Source organism: Platichthys flesus, chromosome 2 (assembly GCF_949316205.1).
Source record: "Platichthys flesus chromosome 2, fPlaFle2.1, whole genome shotgun sequence".
In the NCBI taxonomy this organism is placed as follows: Eukaryota; Metazoa; Chordata; class Actinopteri; order Pleuronectiformes; family Pleuronectidae; genus Platichthys; species Platichthys flesus.
In genome coordinates this window covers 17,038,869-17,065,605 of record NC_084946.1, presented here as the reverse complement: position 1 = coordinate 17,065,605, position 26,737 = coordinate 17,038,869, and the positions used below count along the sequence as shown (strand labels likewise).

At 39.9% G+C, this 26,737-nt stretch overlaps 2 protein-coding genes and 1 long non-coding RNA gene across 3 annotated transcripts in view; 1 reads left to right on the top strand and 2 right to left on the bottom strand.

Moving 5' to 3' along the window:
- Positions 1-1,356: 1,356 nt before the first annotated feature.
- On the bottom strand, positions 1,357-10,944 carry LOC133967240 (uncharacterized). The gene is made up of 3 exons (XR_009924025.1): positions 10,803-10,944; positions 7,530-7,578; positions 1,357-7,192 (listed from the first exon to the last, which is right to left on the bottom strand). It is a non-coding gene; the product is annotated as an uncharacterized LOC133967240 (long non-coding RNA).
- Positions 2,461-13,276, top strand: LOC133967219 (myosin heavy chain, fast skeletal muscle-like). Its single transcript, XM_062402520.1, has 39 exons — positions 2,461-2,661; positions 3,008-3,154; positions 3,253-3,409; positions 3,703-3,730; positions 3,840-3,951; positions 4,079-4,171; positions 4,254-4,317; positions 4,417-4,515; positions 4,611-4,714; positions 5,104-5,242; positions 5,377-5,495; positions 5,734-5,883; positions 6,020-6,190; positions 6,278-6,584; positions 6,755-6,825; positions 6,920-7,007; positions 7,126-7,243; positions 7,330-7,453; positions 7,549-7,685; positions 7,792-8,047; positions 8,127-8,369; positions 8,461-8,637; positions 8,717-8,862; positions 8,961-9,051; positions 9,129-9,518; positions 9,600-9,726; positions 10,083-10,201; positions 10,282-10,478; positions 10,561-10,744; positions 10,822-10,987; positions 11,107-11,231; positions 11,335-11,643; positions 11,726-11,929; positions 12,021-12,146; positions 12,240-12,410; positions 12,493-12,597; positions 12,681-12,776; positions 12,868-12,999; positions 13,144-13,276. Exons 1-39 carry the CDS (start codon positions 2,461-2,463, stop codon positions 13,162-13,164), a joined length of 5,814 nt encoding a protein of 1,937 aa, XP_062258504.1. The 3' UTR covers positions 13,165-13,276.
- Positions 13,277-17,145: 3,869 nt separating this feature from the next.
- Positions 17,146-26,737, bottom strand: part of LOC133967233 (voltage-dependent calcium channel subunit alpha-2/delta-2-like) — a 32,613-nt gene continuing 23,021 nt past the window's right edge. Inside the window, exons 24-38 of the mRNA XM_062402545.1 lie at positions 26,621-26,718; positions 26,435-26,525; positions 26,297-26,359; positions 26,109-26,212; positions 25,156-25,254; positions 24,905-24,996; positions 24,756-24,803; positions 24,408-24,479; positions 23,992-24,144; positions 23,852-23,904; positions 23,550-23,605; positions 23,167-23,290; positions 22,973-23,082; positions 22,773-22,855; positions 17,146-21,978 (exon numbers count right to left, since the gene is read on the bottom strand). Of these exons, the coding sequence (XP_062258529.1) occupies positions 21,883-21,978; positions 22,773-22,855; positions 22,973-23,082; positions 23,167-23,290; positions 23,550-23,605; positions 23,852-23,904; positions 23,992-24,144; positions 24,408-24,479; positions 24,756-24,803; positions 24,905-24,996; positions 25,156-25,254; positions 26,109-26,212; positions 26,297-26,359; positions 26,435-26,525; positions 26,621-26,718 (1,342 nt within the window). The 3' untranslated portion in view covers positions 17,146-21,882. The remainder of the gene's footprint in view (positions 21,979-22,772; positions 22,856-22,972; positions 23,083-23,166; positions 23,291-23,549; positions 23,606-23,851; positions 23,905-23,991; positions 24,145-24,407; positions 24,480-24,755; positions 24,804-24,904; positions 24,997-25,155; positions 25,255-26,108; positions 26,213-26,296; positions 26,360-26,434; positions 26,526-26,620; positions 26,719-26,737) is intronic.

The window sequence follows — 26,737 nt, the reverse complement described above, 5'->3', positions numbered from 1 at the left end:
GTCTTTATGTTACCTATTGCTGACAGTAATGTAATGATAAAAAGCACACAAAGCATTTCCCTGTATCAATTAAACGTGTATAAGAGACATAATGACATTTATTCACTTTTAGTCAAACATTGAATCTAATCAAGGATTTCCACCATACATATATAGTGTGTGTGTGTGTATATATCTGTATAAGTAATTATTAGTATAAATATATGTCTATGTATCGGTAAATATTGGTTTATGTATGTATATACATACAGTATGTGTGTGTGTGTATATGTAAATATAAGTTCATGCAAGGGTATACATACAGCATATGTATGTGTGTGTATATATAGTGTGTGTGGGTAAGTATAGATATAAGTTCATGTAAGTTTATCCATACAATTTGTGTGCATATATAGTGTGTGTGTTTATGTGTAAAGTTTCAGTGAATGTTTATGTCTATATATATATATATAGACATATATGGTGAACTAGTGCTTTGTGATAGACTTTATCGATAGAACTTCAAAGTGAATGCCATCACCATTTGTCTGACAAGTTATTTTCCACTGGACGTACACTGCATGTCATATTTTAGCAGATGCATAATAACCTCCGAGAGAAAGGAAATTAAAGTGCTATAAATATGGGTATTGTTCTACTCTCTCTCTCTATTGTCTTTTTTCCCCGCAGAACAAATCTAATTAACTTTGGAATTTCATAAAACACCGACCTCAGCAAGTGTCTCTGCTGTCATGAGGTATCATGAGTCTCACAGGCTCTTAGATCAGCAACTGTTCGGGCCAAGTTTGCTCATTTGTCACAGGAAAGACTTGCAAGGCTTCTGCAACAGAATACCAGTGACACATGAGAGCTTCTCCACGGCTAAACTCGGATCGTCTGCAGTGCCAAGTGCATTAAGGAGATTACTGGAAAGACAGAGACAATTTCTGATCTTCAGTAACCAATACGTTGCCAGAACAATATTTGCACAAGGTTAAAGAAATTACGCATTGTTTCTTGTAGCTATTCATACACTTTAACATTCTGATCCATTCCAACAGCATTTGGTGAAAGAGTTAATGATGAGACAAATGTATTGTGGGCTTTGTCTCGCTTTGTCTTTGTCTGCTTTTTCTATGTATGTTGTATTTATTGCGTTTTATGTTTCTATGTTCATTGTAAGCACCAATAACCAGAGCAAATTCCTTGTAGGTGTAAACCTACTTGGCAATAAAATACTTCTGATTCTGATTCTGATTCTGATATGCACTGCAGCCACTGAGGAGTTTACTAGTTATAGTGTTTCTATTTGAATAAATAAATTATACTGAACAATCTGTGAAATGAATGACTGGGGAATAAATCACATCAACACTCTGATTTCATAGGTTTTTATTTATAGGAATACATCTGGTGATGATACTGCAATCTCAGGAGCTTGGACCACTAAAACACACTAATAGACCATTATCATTTCTCTCATTTAAAGAACAGCCTTTGTTATTTACAATTTAAATTCTTGCCATTGTCTAAACATACTCCTGTAAACAATGTGAATCAGAGGCTGGTTTTATTCTGAGACAAACAGCCTTTTGAGCAGTGATGGAATATGACATGGATCAGATTAAGGGCAAAAAATGCTTGAGCAAATAGCCTACATGACCAAATATAGCAAGTCATTCCCTCTGAGTGCACACAGATCTCTCTATATAAGAAGGAGGGCTGGACCCAACCAAGGACTGACAAGCGACCAGGCAAGGTGAGAGTCAGTCTTTTATTAGCAGAAGGAAAGCCAGCAGCTTAACGAACAATGTAGGGCATGATCACTTATTGCCAGAAACCACAACGTGAATACAGGACTGTGATTCCTCTATGCCAGGACTTACAATGGGTTTATTTTTAAAATGAAATACCGCGACTGCATTTGAAACAATTTAAATGATTTGTTTCTTCTCTAGAGCCCTCATTAGACCAACATCATCTGCATCTGTTCTTCTAAGGGGAGGAAACAAGGTATGTTTTGGGGTTTAATCATTATTTAATTTAGTCTAAAGACATTTAAAATCATAGTTACATTGACATATTATAATGTGCCTAACAATTAACGGTCAGTTAAGTGCATCTTCATCTCTATTTCTGTAAATACTTTCTCTTTGTTATTAGACAATATGTTATATTTCATAAGAAGACAGTTGTGACATGTCAGAACTCATCACATTAGCAAACATCAAAAAGTTAATTGAAAATGTAACAATCTTGCAGTGTAAATATAGTTCATTAGTTAAGTTGGCCTTTAGCAAACTTAACTAAAGAAAAGCAATGGTACATTATCTGCACGCTTCAATTAGTAACATTCACAACCGCATTAACAGCATCTCCTTTTACTTTAGTAGTAGTGCTTGTGAAGCAGCGATGAAATGAGTGACTGAATTGACTTGAGTTCTTTCTGGCTGTTGTACTTACTTGCAGTAAGCCGTCACCATGGGCGACTCAGAAATGGAGTGTTTTGGCCCGGCGGCAATTTTCCTCCGGAAGAAAGAACGAGAGCGGATTGAAGCTCAGAATACACCATTTGATGCTAAAACAGCGTACTTTGTGTCTGAGCCGAATGAGATGTACCTCAAGGGTAAACTCATCAAGAGGGATGGCGGGAAAGCCACAGTGGAGACTCTCGACGGGAAGGTGAGAATGGAAATATATTTATAAATAGTTTGCACGAATGTTTCTCAAAGTGTGTCTGCCCCGATCCCAATGTGGTTTTATGAATGGTTGAATATAGGACTGATGTCTCTGTAGAGTATAATATTTCTATAACAGTGCATGAATTCAATGTATGCTTTATTTTGTTCTGACCTAAAGTCTATATCCAATCAGCCCAAAAACGAATACATAATCCTATTTTAGATAGATTTCTGAGATAGAGACCCATATCTTTGTTTTTTTTTTCATAAAATTGAACCTGTGGACTGTAGTAAACATGTGTGTCCACTGTTAAAACGTAGGTCCTGTGTCTTCTCTGTCTCTCCAGCAAACTCTCACTGTTAAAGACACTGAAATCTTCCCCATGAACCCTCCCAAGTATGATAAGATCGAGGACATGGCCATGATGACCCACCTCAGTGAGCCGTCTGTGCTGTATAACCTCAAAGAGCGTTACGCAGCGTGGATGATCTACGTGAGTTTCCCTCAATAGACACACAAGTTGAAACAAAAATTGATATACAATGACGATGGGAAGACATGTGTCAGTAAGAATACCCTTTGTCTCCACAGACATACTCCGGGCTGTTCTGCGTCACTGTGAATCCCTACAAGTGGCTCCCAGTGTATGACTCAGTGGTTGTATCAGGATACAGAGGAAAGAAGAGGATTGAGGCTCCACCTCACATCTTCTCCATCTCTGATAACGCCTATCAGTTCATGCTCCAAGGTATTTATCCCTTTCTAAGCATCTCTGTGTCCTGAATAAGCAAGCCTTTGAATATGACACACTGTTTTCAGATCTTCGATAACGTTTGGGTGTTTGTCTCCATCCCACATCTTCTCCATCTCTGATAATGCCTATCTGTACATGCTAACTGGTGTGTAACTAGTATGCTGAAGTATTTTTTATTATTAATGCAAAAACAAAATCACAAAATCGTATGTAACAGAAATCCATTGTTAAGTTTATAAATACTTTGACCTGAAATGGAAATCTAAATTTGTTTTTCTTTTCCACAGATCGTGAAAATCAGTCTATCCTTATTACGTGAGTTTTACAAATGATTCCTCTAAATTGGGTTTTCTTTCTCAGTTTGCTTACTTAAATATATAACAACATGGCTGCGATGCTAACTGAGCTGTTTTTATGCTCCAAGTGGAGAATCCGGTGCAGGAAAGACCGTCAACACAAAACGTGTCATCCAGTACTTTGCGACAATCGCAGTGGCTGGAGGCAAGAAAACTGAACAAACTTCTGGAAAAATGCAGGTAAATGCTCAGTTAAAGACAAATGTGTGAACAAATATAACACAGATATATTGAATCTGACCCTCGATAGAGGGATAGAACATTGTTAATCTATTTATTCGTTTTCTGACTTGTTTCCTGAATGAAGGGGTCACTGGAGGATCAAATCATTGCAGCCAACCCCCTGCTGGAGGCTTATGGTAATGCCAAAACTCTCAGGAATGACAACTCATCCCGTTTTGTAAGTTTTAGTTACCTCACATTTTAAATCACGTCAATTTCCAAAATTTCTTAATTCTTATTCACAGTTTTCTTTTAAATAGGGTAAATTCATCAGAATCCATTTTGGAACAACAGGGAAATTGGCCTCTGCAGATATTGAAACATGTAAGTCTGGAAATAGCTCCGCAGATAAACCTCAGTTTTTTCTTGCACCCCCTGTTCATTGCAAAAAAACTGACTGGTGTGTAACTGTGTGATGAACAGATCTGCTGGAGAAGTCTCGAGTGACGTTCCAGCTGTCTGCTGAGAGGAGCTACCACATCTTCTACCAGCTCATGACGGGTCACAAACCTGAGATCATAGGTGTGAAATCAATTTTGATTCTTTGTCTTCCTAGAGTGATATTGTTTGTGTTCTGATTTAGATTGTATCGATCTTTTTTATTTATTTTTCTGCAGAGGCTCTGCTGATCACCACAAATCCATATGACTATCATATGGTCAGTCAGGGTGAAATCACTGTCAAGAGTATCGATGACGTTGAAGAATTCATTGCCACTGATGTAAGGATGACTTTACTATGATTTTCAAATTTACTTCTATAACAAGTCAGACTTATGATCACTTAAACGATTCCTGTTTTTATTCCTGACACAAAGTTGCCAATTCATTACAGCAATGAATCCTAGTTTTAATAAGCTTTGTAGGTTGTTCTTTTGTCATTGAGTGTTTGATCCAATTAAAAGGTCATGTTTGAGGCTGTTACTGATGCTAGGTGGAGAAAGACATGATAAATCCACATATGTCTTTATTTTGAAAAACTGTAAGTGTGTTTACCTTGGAACTCCAGATGTGATTTGCGAAATATGTGCGGAGGCAGGGGGCAGCAATGAGAGTTTATTCTAAAGAACAACAAAAGCTTTTGTTTCAAACATTCTCTTTTTTATCACAGACTGCCATCGACATCCTGGGTTTCACTTTGGATGAGAAAAACGGTATTTTCAAGCTGACTGGAGCTGTGATGCATCACGGAAACATGAAATTTAAGCAGAAGCAGCGTGAAGAGCAGGCTGAGCCAGACGGCACTGAGGGTAAGAAACCCACACACCATGAGCTTCTATAGTGTAGCACAGGTTTTGATTAGTGAATGAATGAATAGGTACATTGAAGACGTAACCTCAGTATTATGGATTTTAACAATGACTTGGTGATTTTTTTTTTATAGTGGCAGATAAAATCGCCTACCTCATGGGCCTTAACTCTGCTGATGTGCTCAAAGCTCTTTGCTATCCCAGAGTGAAGGTTGGGAACGAGTTTGTGACCAAAGGTCAAACTGTCAATCAGGTAGGTGGAGATAAAAAGGAGGAAAGAGGAGATGAAATTTAAGACACCACAAATATGTTTTTCAAATATCTTGGGTCTTCTTTTATGCTGATGATAGTCTTCTTAATTAATGTTGACAAAGCCTCTTATTAAAGTTCTTTAGGCGATATCCCTTGCTTTATCCAATAAATATAGAAGCATGTTTTGTTCATTTTAACAGTATAATTCTTAATGTTTTACAATTCTTTTGTAAAATCAGGTCAACAATTCCGTCAGTGCTCTCTGCAAGTCTGTCTATGAGAAAATGTTCTTGTGGATGGTCGTCAGAATCAATGAGATGCTGGACACCAAGCAGTCAAGAAGCTCTTTTATCGGTGTCCTGGATATTGCTGGCTTTGAAATCTTTGATGTAAGTCTGTTTGGCTGATGGGACAAAATCTTACGAAGCTTTATTTAAATCATTTTAAAACGTTTTCATGTTAAAGTCAAAATGGACCAAATCTAAGAGTATTCATATTTTGATTTTGACATATTCACCTGTATAGTACAACAGCTTGGAGCAGCTGTGCATCAACTTCACCAATGAAAAACTGCAACAGTTTTTCAATCACCACATGTTTGTCCTGGAGCAAGAAGAGTACAAGAAAGAGGGAATTGAATGGGAGTTCATTGACTTTGGTATGGATCTTGCCTCCTGCATCGAGCTTATTGAGAAGGTGAGAAACTTGCTTTATGTTCACAAATATAGAAACGTCTGATGACTCAAAGGTTTTTTGTTTTAAATAATAATTTCTTCATTACAGCCGATGGGCATCTTCTCCATCCTAGAAGAGGAGTGCATGTTCCCCAAGGCGTCAGACATGACCTTCAAGAACAAACTGTACGACCAGCATCTTGGTAAAAACAAGTCCTTTGAGAAACCAAAACCTGCCAAAGGCAAAGCTGAGGCCCACTTCTCTCTTGTGCACTATGCTGGCACTGTTGATTACAACATCACTGGCTGGTTGGAAAAGAACAAAGACCCCCTGAACGACTCAGTGGTTCAGCTCTACCAGAAGTCTTCAGTCAAACTGCTGGCTCATCTCTACGCATCACACGCCGGAACAGATGGTACAAGCTCTTCTGCTTTTGTTAAAATTGAAAACTTAGCACCTCTGTTGAATGTCACCATTTCAATACAAATATTGTTCCAATGACGGCTGGGATGGTGCTGGCTTAAGACAGTCCAAGTCAATATATACGTGTTTGCATATAATTTACACTTTATTTTCATGTCACAGCCGAAAGTAGTGGTAAAAAAGGCGGGAAGAAGAAGGGTGGCTCATTCCAGACTGTGTCTGCCCTGTTCAGGGTAGGATGTGAAATAATAGCTAATGTGCTTTAATGAAACCATGTCTAATTCAGGGCCTTTTCAATAATGTCATTGATATTTTTTAATTTCTCAGGAGAATTTGGGCAAGCTGATGACCAATTTGAGGAGCACACATCCTCATTTTGTGCGCTGCCTTATTCCCAACGAGTCAAAGACTCCAGGTACCTGACACAAAGACAATGTCCGAGTCAAAATAAATGCATAATGTGCTTTGACAGTTATCTGTGTCATTGTGTCACTATGTTTTAATAAATTATTAAATTTAACAAAACACCACAGGTCTTATGCAGAACTTCCTGGTCATCCACCAGCTCAGGTGCAACGGTGTGCTGGAAGGAATCAGGATCTGCAGGAAAGGTTTCCCCAGCAGAATCCAATATGGTGACTTCAAACAGAGGTAACAGATACATCATCTTTGCAGACATTGAAAAGTCTTTGTCCTCAAACCAGTGCCTTTTAAATTAATAAAATGTATCTTTGTAGATACAAAGTTCTGAACGCCAGTGTCATCCCTGAGGGTCAGTTTATTGACAACAAGAAGGCCTCAGAGAAACTGTTGGGCTCCATTGACGTCGACAAGACTCAGTACAAGTTTGGGCACACAAAGGTATGAAACAGGCATTTTTTAAATGGCTATTCAGCAATCATCAATTCCTGACAAATAAGTGTAAAAAATGTCATACCGCAATTGTGGACTTTCAGGTGTTCTTCAAAGCTGGTCTTCTGGGAACTCTGGAGGAAATGAGAGATGAGAAACTGGCAGAGCTGGTCACAATGACTCAGGCTCTCTGCAGAGCTTACCTCATGAGGACAGAGTTTGTCAAGATGATAGAGCGCAGGTACGTTTGACATTTCACTTAAAAACCTACTTTTTAAGTCATATATTGGTTTGCTAAATATTAAATCAATGTGGTAACTTTTTTGATACTCCTTTGATCTTCCCAGGGAGGCAATTTATGCTATTCAGTACAACATCCGCTCATTCATGAATGTCAAAACCTGGCCATGGATGAAGGTGTACTTCAAGATCAAGCCTCTGCTTAAGAGTGCAGAGACTGAGAAAGAGATGGCCAACATGAAAGAGAACTTTGAAAAGACCAAAGAGGAGCTAGCGAAGGCTCTGGCTAAGAAGAAGGAGCTGGAAGAGAAGATGGTTTCACTGCTGCAGGAGAAGAATGATCTCTTGCTTCAAGTGCAGGCTGTAAGTATGATCACCATACTCTTTGTGTCTCTTTCTAATTAATATCCTCAACAATAAACTTGCTTGATTTTACTTTTAGGAAGGTGAAACCCTCACAGATGCTGAGGAAAGGTGTGAGGGGCTCATTAAATCAAAGATCCAGCTTGAGGCCAAACTCAAAGAGACGTCTGAGAGACTGGAGGATGAGGAGGAAATGAATGGTGAGTTGACTGCAAAGAAGAGGAAGCTGGAGGACGAATGCTCCGAGCTGAAGAAAGACATTGACGACTTGGAGCTCACGCTGGCCAAGGTGGAAAAGGAGAAACATGCCACTGAGAACAAGGTGATGGTCATAACTTCAGTCTATTAAACAATGAACATTTTAGATGCTGTGTAGTTTGATCAAATATTAACAATTTATTAAAACCCTTTAGGTTAAAAACCTGGTGGAGGAAATGACTTCTCAAGATGAGACCATTGTAAAGTTGTCAAAAGAGAAGAAAGCCCTCCAAGAGGCTCATCAGCAGACCCTGGATGATCTGCAGGCAGAGGAAGACAAAGTCAACACTCTGACGAAGGCTAAAGTGAAGCTGGAGCAGCAAGTGGACGATGTGAGTTATAATAACAAACTGGGATTTCAGTCTTCATGAAAAAGAAATAAGAATTAACACCACTTCTCGGTTAAAACAGCTCGAAGGTTCTCTGGAGCAAGAAAAGAAGCTTCGTATGGACCTTGAACGAGCCAAAAGAAAGCTTGAGGGAGATCTCAAGCTGGCCCAGGAAACTGTCATGGATCTGGAGAACGACAAGCAGCAGGCTGACGAGAAAATAAAGAAGTAAGACTAAGAATTCATCTATTTTAGCAAAATATATTCATTGAGAGTTTCTAATCAAACATAACTATAATACAACAAATCTCGTCCTCCTCCTCCAGAAAGGACTTTGATATAAGCCAGCTCCTGGGTAAGATTGAGGATGAACAGTCTCTTGGGATCCAGCTGCAGAAAAAGATAAAGGAACATCAGGTATTTTATTGAGCAAATGACACCCAAATCAAGAGAGACTTGAAATGTCGTTGAATGACACATACGTTGTGCTTCAGGCTCGTATTGAGGAGCTGGAGGAGGAGATCGAGGCTGAGAGAGCTGCTCGGGCCAAGGTGGAGAAGCAGAGGTCTGACCTCTCCAGGGAACTTGAAGAGATCAGTGAGAGGCTGGAAGAAGCCGGAGGAGCAACTTCAGCTCAGATTGAGATGAACAAGAAGCGTGAGGCCGAGTTTCTGAAGCTGCGTCGTGATCTCGAAGAGGCCACACTGCACCACGAGGCCACGGCTGCAGCTCTGCGCAAGAAGCAGGCTGACAGCACGGCGGAGCTGGGAGAGCAGATCGATAACCTCCAGAGAGTCAAACAGAAGCTGGAGAAAGAGAAAAGCGAATTCAAGATGGAGATCGACGACCTCAGCAGCAACATGGAGACTGTCGCCAAATCAAAGGTAAGAGTGCTGCATTTTCATTCAGGAATAAAAAAAAGTACGTTGAATAATTTAATACTAATCTATGTTTTCTTTCATCAGGGAAATCTTGAAAAGCTCTGCAGAACATTAGAAGATCAACTGAGTGAGCTCAAAACCAAGAATGATGAGAATGTCCGTCAGCTCAATGACCTGAGTGTACAGAAGGCAAGACTTCAAACTGAAAACGGTATGAATCATACGCAGGATCAAGTTATTTAAACACTCAAATGTTCTCAGTTCCAATTGTTATTCTCTTAGTTGCTAATCTTAGATATAACATGATAGGGTAATCTTTTCTGAGAGAAAAATCAATTTGTTTTGAACAATGTTCTTTATTTAGCAACTTTGACAATTATCAAATTTGAGATTCTTCATCAGTTGTTGCAGCATTGAAAAAAGTAAGAAAAATTTATGTTTCCAGAAGATACCCAGTCAGACTTTACTTATTTTAAAAGGTAGGGTATCTGTCTTGCAAAATCCTTTGAACCCAAAGTTTACATAATAAGTTAATCTTACTTAGTGACACTATCTATCATTGATCAGGTGAAACTGGGCGTCAGCTGGAGGAGAAAGAATCTCTTGTTTCTCAGCTGACAAGAGGCAAGCAGGCTTTTACTCAGCAGATCGAGGAGCTGAAGAGACACATAGAGGAGGAAGTTAAGGTAATGGTCTTTGAAAACAGAGGAAAAGGTCACCGGAGGATCGTGAAAAATATTCATCCGTTTTCCCTGTGGATTTTTAGGCCAAGAACGCCCTGGCCCATGCTGTGCAGTCATCTCGTCATGACTGCGACCTGCTGAGAGAGCAGTATGAAGAGGAGCAGGAGGCCAAGGCTGAGCTGCAGAGAGGGATGTCCAAGGCCAACAGCGAGGTGGCTCAGTGGAGAAGCAAATACGAGACTGATGCCATTCAGCGCACTGAGGAGCTGGAGGAGGCCAAGTAATGGACAGCCCTGAAGTCACACATGTTTCCACATGTATCCACAAGTTTTCATAAACCAATTTACCATCGTTTCTTACAGGAAAAAGCTCGCCCAGCGTCTTCAGGATGCGGAGGAATGCATCGAGGCTGTGAATGCTAAATGTGCCTCTCTGGAAAAGACAAAACAGAGACTGCACGCTGAGGTGGAGGACCTGATGATCGATGTGGAGAGAGCCAACGCTCTGGCTGCTAACCTCGACAAGAAGCAGAGGAACTTTGACAAGGTTAGACTGTTTTCAGTGTGTAAATATCATTAATTTATGCAGTGACAAGAACACTCACCTGTTTGTTCTGCTGTCAGGTTCTTGCGGAGTGGAAGCAGAAATATGAGGAGAGCCAGGCGGAGCTGGAGGGATCTCTGAAGGAGGCTCGGTCAATGAGCACTGAGCTGTTTAAAATGAAAAACTCCTACGAAGAAACTCTGGATCACCTGGAGACTCTGAAGAGGGAGAACAAGAACCTCCAACGTATGATAATTCATTCTGTTTTCCCCAACAGACGCTAAACACCAGTTAAATTTATCTGAAGTATCTACATTACTAAATTTGTTTTACATTGCTAATTTTACATAAACCTGGTCCAACAGAGGAGATCACAGACCTGAGTGAACAGCTTGGTGAGACCGGTAAGACGATCCATGAGCTTGATAAGGGAAAGAAAGCGGTGGAATGTGAGAAATCAGAGATCCAAACTGCTCTGGAGGAGGCAGAGGTAAAGCTGAATTATCTTACCAATTATTAGAAATGCTGCAGCTGAATCATCATACCAATTATTAAAAAACGCTGCAGCTGATGAAGGTCACACTTTTTCACAGGCTACCCTGGAGCATGAGGAATCCAAGATCCTGCGTGTCCAGCTGGAGCTCACCCAAGTCAAGAGTGAAATTGACAGGAAACTTGCTGAGAAGGACGAGGAGATCGAGCAGATTAAGAGGAACAGCCAGAGAGTGATGGAGACCATGCAGAGCACGCTGGATGCTGAGATCAGGAGCAGGAACGATGCCATGAGAATCAAGAAGAAGATGGAGGGAGACCTGAATGAGATGGAGGTTCAGCTGAGCCATGCCAACCGCCAAGCAGCTGAATCCCAGAAACAGCTGAGAAACGTCCAGGGGCAGCTTAAGGTTTGGTGGAGGGTCAAAGAAAACTGTAAGTGAAACTGGCTTTATTTCAACTGCATTTTAAATGTGTTTTACGATTATTTAGGATGCACTACTGCACCTTGATGAAGCGATCAGAGGTCAGGAGGAAATGAAGGAGCAGGTGGCCATGGTGGAGCGCAGGAACAACCTGATGCTGGCTGAGATCGAGGAGCTCAGAGTTGCACTGGAGCAGACAGAGAGAGGCCGAAAAGTGGCTGAACAGGAGCTGATTGATGCCAGCGAGCGCGTGGGACTGCTGCACTCTCAGGTAGTCTCAAAGGCTAAACAAGCATGAATCCAAACTTTGTTCAGCTCTAGTTGAACACATGGAATTTCATTGTTTTATTCTTGTCTAATAGAACACCAGTCTCATCAACACCAAGAAGAAGTTGGAGGCTGACCTCATTCAGATCCAGGGTGAAGTGGAGGATTCTGTTCAGGAAGCAAGAAATGCTGAAGAAAAGGCCAAGAAGGCCATCACTGATGTGAGATATCCCAACATGGGTTTATACAGTGGCCATTTCGCACACTGAAGTTCTCTGACAGTTGAAACAATTTGAAATTCCTCAAAATTTCAGGCAGCTATGATGGCAGAGGAGCTGAAGAAGGAGCAAGACACCAGCTCTCATTTGGAGAGGATGAAGAAGAACATGGAGGTGACAGTGAAGGACCTGCAGCACCGCCTTGATGAAGCTGAGAATCTGGCGCTGAAGGGCGGCAAGAAGCAGCTCCAGAAACTGGAGGCTAGGGTAAACAGGAAATTGCTCAGCACACATGCCTCAGCTTTTGTTTATCCTATTATATTTTAATAACGGAAACTTTATGTTTCAGGTGCGTGAGCTTGAGGCTGAAGTTGAAGGCGAGCAGAGACGAGGAGCAGAGGCCATCAAGGGTGTTCGTAAATATGAGAGAAGAGTGAAGGAGCTCACCTATCAGGTATTTCCCATTTTCTATTAACTGAATGGTGCAAATATTTTGGATACAAGGCAGATGAATACATTTCATTCTTTCTAATGCAGACTGAAGAGGACAAGAAGAACGTTTCCAGACTTCAGGATCTTGTGGACAAGCTGCAGCTCAAAGTGAAATCCTACAAGCGACAGGCTGAGGAGTCTGTGAGTCAGAAACGTGAAATAAACCATGAATAAAAGCTGCTGGAAGTAAACACAGAACTCAAAACTAAACAATACACTGATTTATGTTCAGGAGGAGCAGGCCAACACCCACCTGTCCAGGTACAGAAAGGTTCAGCACGAGATGGAGGAGGCTCAGGAGCGAGCCGACATCGCCGAGTCTCAGGTCAACAAGCTGAGGGCCAAGAGTCGGGAACTTGGAAAAGTAAGAAAGACAATAATCATGAGCAACAAAGCAGCATACGTGTTATTTTAATCTAAACGCTGAAAACTATAGTACATATCGTACAAAGACAAAATAATGTTTAGTCTTTGGATGACTCATGATTTTTATTTCTTTCCATTTTAGGGAAAAGAAGCTGAAGAATAATCTGCAGCATCACTGAGAGAAACAAATGAGAACCATAAAATATGTTTTTTCATTTAAATGCTCTCCCTTAATATTGTAGGTGTACTTTGAATAAATATGTTACAAAAAATCATGTGGCCAGTTTTGGTTTTGTCTCTGCACTACGAAAACGAAAGGACTGACATTGCCTCGTCATCAGACTTGTCAGGGCTGAAAAGACACTTTGGCAGCAAACAAAAATTAAAAATGACAATTTTTCTCCACAATATCTACTGCATGGTTTTATTTCAAAGCTAATTTTATTTGTGAGGGAGAGATGGTATTTATGCCACTTTGTAAAACATTCACATGGGAACAATTTCAGTATGTGTGACTCTCTTTTGACAAAAAATATTTTAAACCTAAACTGATTTTTACATCCAAAACTTTGAATCACAAGACATAAACATCTATAGTCCCAGCAGCTGAGCCATGAGAGTCAGCTGCTGGGAGAGGCAGTCTACTCTTTAATACAGAGGTCTTCAACTGGGGATCCGCGACCCCTAGGGGGTCCGCGGAGGTACTGCAGTGGGGTCGCAAAATGTTTGGTAAATTTTTTGATTAATTTTCGAACCAATTTTTTTCCCCACAAAACATCCGTCCAAGGTTAGATAAGTTGTATGCTACCCATCAGGGTCCGACATCTCACTAATGTGGGATTATGTGTGCCATCCACAGATGGCTTGAGGATTCACTGTCTCTTCTACAGGTATGTTTAAAATAAAAACATGAATCTGTGAATTACTTTAATAGCTCAGTGTTGTATGCAAGGTGTATGTTAATAAATGGCAGTGGCATGGCCACCCTGTACCTTGCACATGTTTTTAAATTAAAAACATATATATATGAACCCATGTAATATTTGAATAGCTTAGTATTGAATGCACAATAACAGGGTAGCTATGTTTATACATGGCAATAGGCCCAGTTTGATATAAAACACATTTTTAAACAACATGTAGGGGGTCCTTGCTCCGTCTCTCCACCAGTTTGGGGGCCTTGTCCTGAAAAACATTGATGACCCCTGCTTTAACACATTAATCGATATGTGGGAGTGAAGATGAAGCATGTTTGGCTTGTTACATCACGTCCTTCCTGACTGCAGCTGACAGATAAACAGACAAAAAAGCCCCACAATCCTCTCGGGTGAAGCAGACGTCCACTGCTACGCGTTTCCTCTTCGGGGAGCTATTTCTTTAACTGTGACAAATGACAGCTGCCGTCCGCCCACCACTAAACTTATTGCACCTGTTTGCTCGTGAATCTTGGGCACCGTGTGAGTGAGACATTAAATTACTGATGGCGGACTCTGCTCTGAACACACAGACAGAGACAGTTGGACAGTTAAAGCAAATGGCCAGGACCCTCAAGGAAGCCCCCCCACTAAGGTTTAAGGTAGTTTTACCCCCACAGTGCAAATGCCCCCTGCGTGGAAGTGCCCTCTTATCTGATTTACATCTTAGTCCTGTCAGTCATTAATCTGACACCATCCCAGTGTCACAAATTAGTCACAAAACATACATATGCTTACGCTTCTAACTTGTATTTGTTTCATTGCTATATTTTTTGGTATTCTACAAAGCATGTGAAAAAAGAGAAAGAAATTCACTCAATCCATCATTGTTCATTCAAATTTATAAAAGGTTTATCTTTTTTTAATCTTATAAAACAGAACATTACGCATTTCACAATAAAAGATACAGTAGAAACTAAAATGTAACTGATTATCCACATCATTTGGACAAAAGTTTGGACAGATCCACGTCCCTTATTCTGAATAAATGTATCGTAAAGTTTGTTAAAGGTAAAGTACCTGATCTCTGAGCTGAACTCACAGAGATCTTTGCTTTTGAGACAGCTTATATAGGACTGTACCATGTTCAGATTTTATCACTGTGAAATACAAAGCCCTGGTTTAATCCAAATATTAAAGCCTGAAATGTGCACACGTCTTTAGAACAGGAGCCAGTCGCTTGATTTGTCCCAGGTTTTGATTAATGGATGGATGGACAGACCGTATATTATATATTATATCAAATGTGTGTGTGTAACAGAGTCCATAATACATTAGGCTAAGAACTAAATTAGAGCACAATTATGTAGTATATATTTGAATCAGAAAATACTGATGACTAATTAACAAATGCTTCCAAAAACATAACAATACAGAAGTACATGTCCTCATATTTGTAAAACACTCTTTCCCCAGACACACACACACACATAAAGGTTTTATACACATCACCTGCTGCTGACACTACTCCAACTATCTGAAGGTAAATTGAAACTCGAAGCAGTTTTACCCAATGGGATGAGGTGATATTCTGCAGGATCGAACCTCGTCTCTCCTCACAGCTTCCCCTCTCTTCTTCACCTCTTCGCTGACTCTCAGGTTCAAAGAGTGAGAGGCAAGCCTCTGAACTCTGCTGGTTATACCTCACATGATGCAGGAAAATACAATTTTATGACTTTGCCAAACTCTGATGCTCTGATATCATGGCTAAATCAGACGCTGTGTTTACCTTTAAGCCACATATCGAGGCAGCGTGCCTGCTGGATAGAAGCTACTGGACGGGGCCTCTGACATTAGCTGGCCTGCAGTGCTGTTGCTTCATACAATGAGAGAAGCCAAAATATTCCACCACCCCTGTCCAGCACTGTTATTAAATGTGAAAGTAGCTGGCGACCGTTTGATATCCTCACTGACTGACATTGGGAGCTAATACAAATGATTCTTCACTCTTGAATTTCTTTTCTCGTCCACAGCAAGCTGCCAAAATTCATGTTTTAATCCTCAACAGCTGACAAACAAGTCTCTGCATTGTGGGACCGCCAACTGGAATACAGGGGAGAAATGAGACCCGCAGGAGCTTCACTTAACCCCAGAAAATTGCACCACAAACCTATAAAGCAGGCTATACTTGGAAATCTGACCTATCTACCTTAATATATCAAGAGAAACCTGTTCCACAAAGATCACTGCTGTTCGGTGGGTGAGATTTAGGTGAGGAGTGGCAGAAGTTTAATATTTTCAGTTGTGTCTTTCATGAATAGTTTGATTTACCCTTTATATTGAAATATCTTATATTTACATCGGGAGTAGGTCCTCTCTAAAAAGTGTTTGTTTTTTTAACAGTAGTCCAAACTAAACCCCCTTGTTTTTTTGACGACTGAACTCCACAGGTTCTCCTTCATGTTTGGAAGGGGAGGGTGAGGGGTGTTCAGCTGCAACACAAAACGTCGGCCCTAGATGTCACTAAATTCTACATACAGAACCTTCAAGATCATAAAAGTTATTATATTAAATTGCTTAAGGTACATATTTTGTGTGGTTATTCAATAGAGACAGTGGACACAGACATGAAACATTTGGGAATGACATGTAGCTGTCGGACCAGCTAGGAAAAACCAAGGCCTGCTTCCCAGAGCTCATATATGACCATAGTATGTGCATCCTAACCATTCAGCCATCAGGTCACCACCTAACCAAATTCATTTAAGATCATATAAAGCTTCAAAGTAACAGGACGGGGGCATAGAACATCACCACAACTTCATATCGTAAAAGTTTATGTTATTCAATGATAATACAAGTTACGGAAGCAAAACAAAGTTCAGTAGCAAAACAAAAGAGTCCTTAAATGAAGGCTAAGGTTCCTACAAAAAAAAAAACTATATTTTTCTATTTCATTATAAAATCTCTATTTCATTTGGAGTAAAGTGAATCTAAAGAGAGCAACAAGACTTCAATCTGACATAATAAATAATAATCACTGATTTTGATTAGAGTGGATTTTAATCTAGAATAACTTTAATTTAGTTGATTGGGCTGAAAGGTGTCTACAATGTGTATGAGTTGTTGTTGTGGTTGGAAGAAACTTTATCGATTTTGTGTATCTTTAAGTCATAACATGATTGCTGTAGAATGTCATAAATCAGTGTAGAGCAATAATGATTCCAAACTGAAGTGAAAAATATCAATAGCATTTAATCACCAAAGATATAAACATTTAAATATCCATTTTGTAATGTGACTGACAAAATTATTACAAAGTTAACCTCCATCTTCTGCCGACTGCTTCACATCGTCTGTACAAAAATGAGGTGGCGCTGGAGACTGGCACAAAGAGAGGAAACTGTCCCTTGTAAATGACGACGTCGGCAAAACCAAAAGCAAATTTACAGGGAGAAACATTAACATTCTTATCTTTTGTTATTGCGTAAAGAAAAGGACACAGACGTAGAGCAAATATAGATCTTTTTCTGTTTTACTGATTTCCTTGTAAACTGCTTATTGTGCCCACGCAAGCATCAATCACATTCAGCTCCTTCCTGTTAGATACAAATATTATTCACCAAAAAACAAAGCCAACAAAAAAAAGAATACATGAATAAATAAAATAAGCAACACTTAAAATCGATTTTCATAAAGTTCATTAATAAATGGGCATTCCCACACATGCCTCCGCCGTTTACACAGCCTTTAAATGCACAAACCCTTATCAGCGTTTGTATGTCACCTTTAGACATTTCTCATAAATAAACAACAAAAGTTTCATCAGGCAGTTTGTTGCTCTAAACTCCGAACGTCTCTGTGCTTTTAATTCTGGCAAAACACCTAAATCGCAAACACTGACAGTTAATGTAGGCTTCACTGAAGTCAAACTTTCAGCTTCTTTCGTTTACAAGTGGCAAAGACCTTCCGAGGCCTCAGCGGCGCGGCGGAAACGCCACAGAGGGCGCTGTCGCTTCTCCAGCCACAGTGCTGGAGAGCTGGATGAGGACAGGATATCCACCAGGCTATGTACACAAATCTGCTCAAAAATATCATGCAAATAAATACCGGTAATTTAGAACAAAACTACAACACTGACCTCAACAGTAGCAATACAGTGTAGGCTGCAAAGAGTTCAGCAAAATGTCTTTCCTTCACAATGTGATATGACCTGATGTAAAGACTGCAGGTCTCAGAGTAATAGCATCGTTTTCACTGAGGTCTCCCAACAGTGTTGAGCTTTAATTCTGCTTCTCCAGGTCCCCGCCATGCTCGGGTCCAGCTGAGATGCACAACAGTAGGCGAACTGTACATAAACATTCACTCGCTTCAGTCAGTCCAAGTGGAAAAGTACACATTTACCCGAGGGGCTTCAGATAGAGAACATACAGTGTGCAGATGGGAAAAAGTAGAAATCTATGAAAATGGCCAGTGTCTGTGCTTTGATTTGGGGCTGAACCACAGTGTAGAGAGACAAGAAACGTAGCAGTGGGGCTGCAGGGTCTGTTCTGTCCATGAGAAGGCAGGAGAGGGGGGGGGGCAGCTGCTCAACACACTTCAGTTCTGCTCTTTCAAACTGCTTCACAAATTCACTAAGGGCATCTCTGTATATTCGCTGGCCGACAACTGCGTTTCGAGTTGAATCCCTGCAAGTGTCTTTCAAGTGTTGGAATGAACGTCCACAGCCAATGGATCCAAATGCTCCTGCCATCCAAAACGAGTGCAACAAGGCACTGCAGGGTGGAACACCAGGCAGACAGGGGAAAAAAACGTGTTGTACAAATATTTTGTCCAAACAAGAGTTGTTTTTTTATACCATAATGTAACGCAGTAACTCAGTGAACAGAGTCAGGGGCTGTGAAGTCAATGTTGGAAAATATGTTCAGGTTTTTATCGTGCGTATCACCAAATTGTGAACCGAGCACTGACACACTGTGAGGTTAAAAAGTCTCTGCCACTCAATCTTCTTTGACACGTTTAAGGTTACTTAAAGTTTTCCTACGCTCAAAAATATATTTAGCTTTTTGTTACATCGCCCAGTTGTTGTATTTTCTCCGTGAAGAACAATGAACGTGCAGCAGTTGACACTTACGTTCTAAATCTTTTGAAGCGAGAAAATGTATTTCTTCTTAAATCAAACTTAAAATCGTCTGTGATTTGTGACATTATAAGAAGTTTGGAGCAATATATATTCATATTTATATATGTGTATATCAATTTTTGGTATGGTATAATAGAAATAATAAGAACTCTTGTTATACAGGGTCAATATTGACATTCAAAACAAAGAGTTTTAACCCTAAACAATTGTACATTAGTACATGATGCACCATCTATAACTCAATAAGTAATATATGAAGGGCATCTCACGGCTGTCCAAACAAATACTGGAGCTTCTTTATCATTTGTGATATCGCTGTCATGTCATGACGAGGTACGCACGATAAAACGAAAAATATTCTGCCACAGAGAATCTTCACTTTCAGTGAGACATCAGGGGAAGCGTAAAATAGCTTAAAAAAGCATTGCACACTAATAATATACTGATAACACTGAAAGCTACATTCCCCATACAGAAGCATATATAAGTGCATAAATTCAGATTTGACGAATAGTGTTGACACAAGATACAAAAACGGAGACAAAGAGCTTCCTATCAATCAAAAACGAAGGGAATAAGTTTGAAAACCTGTTGGCCACACACAGACTGTCTGCACATTCTGTGCTGTAGGACTTCACAGATAACACTGCATGTAAAGTACTCTCCATTTTATCATGAACCAAATACTACTGATAGAATAAAATGTCCAATTCATTTGTCAAACAGCCTTATTGCACTAAACACTTGCAATGTTCATAAATATAATAATCAAATGAAGATGTGCAACTTAACTAAATTAATACACGTCTGATGTTTTTTTTTCTTTTTTCTTTTGGTCGTCTGTTGTTTGATTTTACATCTTGTTTGACTGGAAGCATTTCAACGAAACAAAGAGTGACTCGAACAATCCTCGTATCACAATGAAACAACACGTCTGTTTCATCACTGATATGTTATGAAAAGTCACAAAACCTCACTGCAGGTCTAACACTGGCATTTCTGGTCATACTAGCTTTCCTCATCTTTTGTCTCATGAGTCAAAGTGCTCTAGGAAAATAATTTATTGATAACGGATTTAAAGATTCAACATACTTGAGATGGCAGCAGGAAAGCATTCTGGGTCGTGTCACATATGAAACAATTTAAAATGTTGAGACTGTCTTGGCAAAAATCGGAGGAGGACTGAAAGACACTGAAGTGAATGTGAGGTTAAGGCCCAGATCTATTAACGTGTAACCTCTACAAGTGCAAGAGAAAAAACCTTTACCAGGACAGCACATGCAGAAGAAAGAAAACCACAAAAGCAAAAGTTACAATAAGCAGCGTCTGAGCTAATTTCATTTGAAGCTCAACCAGCAGCTGATTCTGTATATTTATTTACATGACCATGCCAAAGCTGTTAATAAATGTGTAGTGTGCACAACCGTAAGTTGTGTAAATGACGAGGCTAACTTCACCCAGGAAACATGTGTAAATACACACCTACAAAAAAATCTGTGAGGTCAGCCTGGTTCAACATAATAAACAATGAGAGATCTAAAAACTCAGATTAATGCTCGATCAAAGTTTTGGCTTCACGATAACAGATCTCTGAGTAAAAGCAGACGCCTGTGCAGTGTTGTTTCTAAAAATAGACTCTGTCCATCCATCCTTCCATCCGTTCATTATAGATACACCATGTTTTCTTTTTGGAGAGGCGGGTGCTGCTGGAGCCAATCCCAGGTGACATTGGGCGAGAGGCCAGGTCCACTCTAAAGGTCAAAGGGCTGACATATAGAGAGAAAGAACCACTCACTCTCACATTCACACCTATATGGTCAATTTAGAGTCTTCAATTTATATAGCCCCTATCTGCCTTGTCTTTGGACTGTGGGAAGAAGCAGGAGTACCTGGGGAAAACCCAGACAGACACTTGGAGAACATGCAAACTACACACAAGAAGACCCTGCCCGTTTATTGAGGTACTGGGTCTGGGTATAGTGTTGCAGTTGCTTTTAACTACCTATTTCAATTTTATGACACTTAAAGGTTCCTTGTTGAGTTTTTGACCACTTGTGGAAAAAATAACAAAGTACTGCACCTTTTACTTCCCTTAATGCATTTGTTATAGTTATTACTCAGTTCATTCTAGTTACAAGTTCTCATTTTATAGTTTTAACCATGATACTGTGGATTGTTAGTTTAAATGATCAGTGAGTTACAACATTAACATGCTGTGCACATGTTAATACAGCAGTAATAACAAGATTATATCACACTGATGGGGGCCTTCTGCTGTCATATGATATGTTTGATCATTGAAGTTAATTTTGTTGCCAATTCTGGAAACTTCTTCTTGAGTCAATATGAGCCTGAACTTTCCTAGATACAGAATTGAAACCACACTTAAGTAAAAACACGTCCCTAAGTTTTTAGATCCTCTGTAGAGCCATCACTGCATTTAACAGTTGTTCCTGCTGGTTGGTTTATTTTGTATTGACTGAACTGTTAAAAAATGTATTTCTGCTGTCTGCCTGACTTTTTGTGAGACAGTTTATGTGGCGGAGTTGGCGTCCCAAAAATGTCATGCATGTCCTAGTCCTTTGTAGCATGCACATTCAACACATTCTTTACCTTTATGTTGCACTTAAGCCCTGAAACACCAACAAATGCATTTAAGCAATAAGGCAAAAAACACAAAGAGCTGATCCAGATGTTTTTTTTCTTTTTACCCCTGTGTTGTTCGTAGATCAGATGAGAGTTTTGCACTCGCTGTTTGAGGTGACCTTCACTAGATCTGAGCCTTAACCCAAAGAGATGAAAGATGGCTGAGTGTTTGCACGTGTCAGAGATGAAAGAGAGGCAGGAGAAGCTGAATAAAGAGAAGGACTCCTATGGAGGACTGCAGAGAATGACCCCGTCCACACTCTGACGCGTTTTCCTGCAAAGAGAGTTCAACAATAAATCCTCTTTTTACACAACTAATGCAAATGCATATCACTTAGAAAATTCCGGTGGTTGTTTGCCTCAGTCCTCAGCATGCTATGGAATTTTTATTTCATGGACAGACATTATTATATAAAACATTTTATAGAAGGTTTAGGATAAAGCACAACCAATCTAATTATCTAATACTGTTAGCTTACTAAGCTAAGCTCATTAATATGAAGCTCATTACTGCATGTTAACCAACGTATGGAAATAAGATGTGAGGCGTATTTATGTATCGGCACATAAAAAAGTGTAGTTGTTTTTTTAAATAATTATATTAATGAATTTATTATCTTGGCTGTTGAGCTGGAGTGACGTCAGCCAACTATCTAAGTTTACCATATATTTAGCTGAACCAACAGAGCAACTCTAACACAATATATTTATTAAAAGTTTGGGAGTTTAAATTAGGTTATTCTTTGTGTGATAATAATTCTTCTAATAATTATTATAAGGGTGCTTGGAAAAAAAATTCCATGGACAGATGTTCCTATTGTGTCCAAATTATTTTTATTTTATTTGGAAAAAAATTACATATTTTAGACTACATTAAATTGTGCAAGTCTAATCATATTTGCGGGTCAGGACCATGAAAAGATCGAGAACCACTGGGCTTAATAATAGAAACTCCTCTTGTTTAGGATGCAAAACAAATCAACAAAAAAATTAGATCCCTTTATGAAATTAGGATTTATTTCAGAACTGCTGTAGTTGGCCTGAGTGAATAGGAACTCATGTACTTACTAAGGCACTGTAGTCAAAGCAGGAAGCCGGGCCTTTACGATACCGTGCATTACTCAGTACCTCACACGGATTCTCCTCCTGAACTGTTGGCTTTCAGTTAAGGGGGGGCAACACAGTGACACTGAAAACAAGAAGGTTGAGCTTCCTTCATTTAGCACAAATGCAAAACATCACGGCGTGTGCGAGCACAGGGAGGATACACTCTGTCCTGACCTGGGTCAGTCTCTCTATCTCGCAGGAGCTGCAGGGCAGAGTCTCGGCGACGACAAACAGCAGGTTGGTGTTTTCTATCCGCTTTGCATGGAACAGACTGTAAAAGACATTGATGGATATTCAGATGAATCCGTGTGTACAGGACAGACACTTATTCTGCTGACACTGTAGGAAAACCCACCGTGAGCAGTTCCCACAGTCCTGCAGCACGTTGTAGGAGTTAGTGGTGTTTGTAAAGTAAAACTGGCTTTGGATGGTGACGCAGCTGCTTTCTCTTGTCTCGAAGCCTTCAGTGAGGATATTGTCTAAAAAGCAAACACACACAAATTCAGTTTTTTCGTGGCATTTAAAAGAAATCCCTAGATCTCAGTATCATCAGTTGTTGTCGTTGTACATTGGTTATAACTGATTTTTACTTGTAACTTGGGCACAGATTCATAAAGACATTGCTGTTTACTGGTACAAGACAATCTCTCTCTCTCTCTCGCTCTCTCTCTCTCTCTAACACATACACATACACACACACACACACACGCACACACAAACATTGAGATTATGCCTGACCTTGATAGAGCCAGCTGTTATACGCCAGTCCATACAGTAGTTGCTGGAACAGAGACCTGAAAAGAGGTTGTGACATTTTACCTTGTTAAGAAAGGAAGTACATAAATAACAATCCACAAATGTCACAGCTACAGTAACACTGAGATGAAAAAAGTCGAGCATCAGGGGGCAGCTGCCAAGCATGAGAGAAAAATATGGCCTTCCTTGTTTCATGTGCAGAAGTCTGGACACAGTTAAGATCGTTTTAAAGGGCACCTCACATGCTTCTGGTGTCATTTGATTTGCAGTGAACAAAGTCTCACCATGCCACAGTGGACGTCCACCAGGCCAGGCTGAGCATGTCAGCAATGGACGGCTGCAGAAACAGGGTTAGGTTTAGTATATGAAGAGATTAAAGCAAGCGTTATTGTCCCATAATCAAAAACTTGGAGCCTGCTCTTACCACAAAGATGCCTCTGGGTGCTGCACCGGTGTGGCTGCTGCTGACAGGCTCACACGCAGACTGGTAGTGAAACGACTGACGACGGGAGAAAATTGAGTTGTTGTAGAGCGCGTGCATCAGATAAGGGTCCACGTCGCCGAAGAAAAGTCCAATCTGTGATGGAAAGAAAGATCTTGGGAACTTGATGACTTATGTGCACAAATTAGACTCAATACGATTTGGAGGTTTTAGTTACGTTTAAATTACAAAAACAAATGTTAACCCTGTTCTCACAACTGGATCTGATTGGACTATGAGGATTCAATCTGTTGCTTGACACATTGAAAATATGATTTTGAACGCTGATACCTTTGTTTGGCATCAACACATAAATAATTCATACATCTTACTTTATGTAAGAGTAAACCCACTCGTACCCTTTTCCAGTGATCTCTCTGATTGGACATGACCAGGAACCCTCCATCATCAAGGAGATAACAGAGGAGGTCCTACAGACAACAGAACAGTTTACACACATGACATAAGTCATATCATTGAGCAGCAGCAAAACATCACAGACTAAAGGTTGACAAAAACTGAAAACTCTGTATCTTAAGACACGCTACAAAAATGTAGTAATAGGAAAGCATACATAAATATATATATTATAGCCTGCGAAAATAAGTTTCTTATTTTTAACTTCTTTGTCAAACAAGACTTATTCTAAAATGTTATACTTTCTTTACTTTGTAGCAGTGAAGTTGTGTAAATATGAGAGCTCTTACATCAGTGTTGACTTCACAGTCCATCTCGCAACTTCTGGATGGTCCACACTGTTGAACAAAATATGGAATGAGAAAAACAATGTCACTTTGTTTCGGTAAATTCTGCTTTATATTGGTGAATATAAGTGAACAGTGACATTGTGATGGACCTTGTGTGAACCCTGTCGACTGTCCGACACGTTGCTGGCCAGGATCTTAAACTTGTCGACCCACGCTTCCAAGTCCAGCTTCACTCCAACCACTGAGTGATTCGAAGCACAGAAGCGGAACATAGAGAGAGAAAAAGAAGAAGTGTTCAAATCAGAGGCAGGAAGAAGGAGCAGAGAAGGCTTCAATATATTTCTCACAAGGCAGGGTGTTGCACAATATTCCATAATAAGTGAGGTTGTGTTGTTGTTACCTGCAGGTTTGAGCAGTTTGCCCCCTAGATTCACCTCAACTGCTGAACTAACCAGGATTCCAACAGTACCATTTTCTGCACCTAGAGGGTCATCCACGGCTGTTCACAGACAAAACATGATGTTAACATACAGCCTGACGTCACATGTGTGTCAGTGCTGAATTTATCAGTCTATGTTTAATTTAAACGAACCAGTTGTGTGACAAACTAATCTCACTCAGCCTCCACTACTTTAATCAGAGCTTTCAACCACATCTCATTGTCTTCATCAGTAAATGGAACCTTCCCAGATGACCAAATGGATCTTGTGTGGGCAGATTAAAATGACCGACCTCAGTTCAAAGATGAAGAACGACTTTCCACGCCGAGCTCAGTTACTGTGTGTGGTTCTATTTGTGAATGAAGACTGCGAGATGTGGTTGAAAGCTGTGAAAAACCTAATAAGCCGAGCTTGAGTAGAAACTACATCATACAAATTGTAATATTTAATCATCTCAATGTCAACAATACTCTTCATTGTATAATTATTCTGCAAAATTGTTTAAAAATATATTTTAGCAATAACATATATAAAAAAGGTTTTTGAATACTTTGGCATTTTTTCTTTCGTTCTTGCCTCTGTAAAATGTTAACTAGCCAACCACTAGCACCATTAAAGCTCTACTAACTAACACCTCATGTCCAAGAATAAAAATGTCAAATTGAATTAGAACTTAAGTATTTCTCGGCTGGGTGCAGTGACTTCCTGCCTCCAGGCAGTGGCCACCTGGTAACCTCACAATCTAACTTGCTGCTAACCTCAGAGTGTCTAAAATCGAACTGGCTGCTATAATTTTGGGAAAAAAGTATTTCCCAAAAAGTATAACAATCTTTTGAAATAGCATTTGCAGAATAGTCACGATCTCAAATGATGTTCTGCAGGTACAATAGAGTACATTTGTTCAGTTACTCACAGGATCTCAGTGGAGCTCTGAACATGTATCCTCTGTTGTCCAGGCTTCGTCTGTAGTAATTTGAGTTAAAAGGTTCAGGATCCTCCTCCCACATCTCAGCAGCTCTACACAAACATAACCGAAATCATTAAATGTTTCATGAAGAAAAATGAAATAAGCATATCTGTGCATACATCAATATCACTCACATGTTGGGAAAAACCCGTGTTATTCCTCCATCTGTCGACGCAAACACCGCCAGGAAGCCGTACCTGTAAGAATTAGATTTTGCATTAATTGCGTCTTTTATATTTTTGCCATAGCAGATGATGTAGAAGCTGACTCACGAATTCAGGTCCTTGTTCTTCCACACACGAGAAGCCAGCTGCCCGATAATCCTAGAATCCAGAATCAAGTTGTGGATGAGGCCTTGGTCACCTGAGATGAAACGACAAACAGATCATCTCACTGGGTGTTTCCAGAGCGTGGCAAACTAACTACTACCAAAAACTGTCAAAACAAATGGGACTGACACTCATCAGATTCTGGAGACATGTCCAGCATGAGCGAAAGGAAGTTCTGCAAAAACTGGGTGTTGTTGTCAGAGATGTGCAGACGCTTGCAGTATTCCCTGCAAAGAGGGAACACAG

What these genes read in the sequence shown, in the direction of transcription:
- LOC133967219 (XM_062402520.1), top strand. Translation starts at nt 2,461, where the DNA reads ATGGGCGACTCAGAAATGGAGTGTTTTGGCCCGGCGGCAATTTTCCTC. An exon ending in AATCAGTCTATCCTTATTAC is followed by an intron (nt 3,731 to 3,839) that starts GTGAGTTTTACA and finishes TTATGCTCCAAG; the next exon opens with TGGAGAATCCGGTGCAGGAA. An exon ending in TGAAGGAGCTCACCTATCAG is followed by an intron (nt 12,598 to 12,680) that starts GTATTTCCCATT and finishes TTTCTAATGCAG; the next exon opens with ACTGAAGAGGACAAGAAGAA.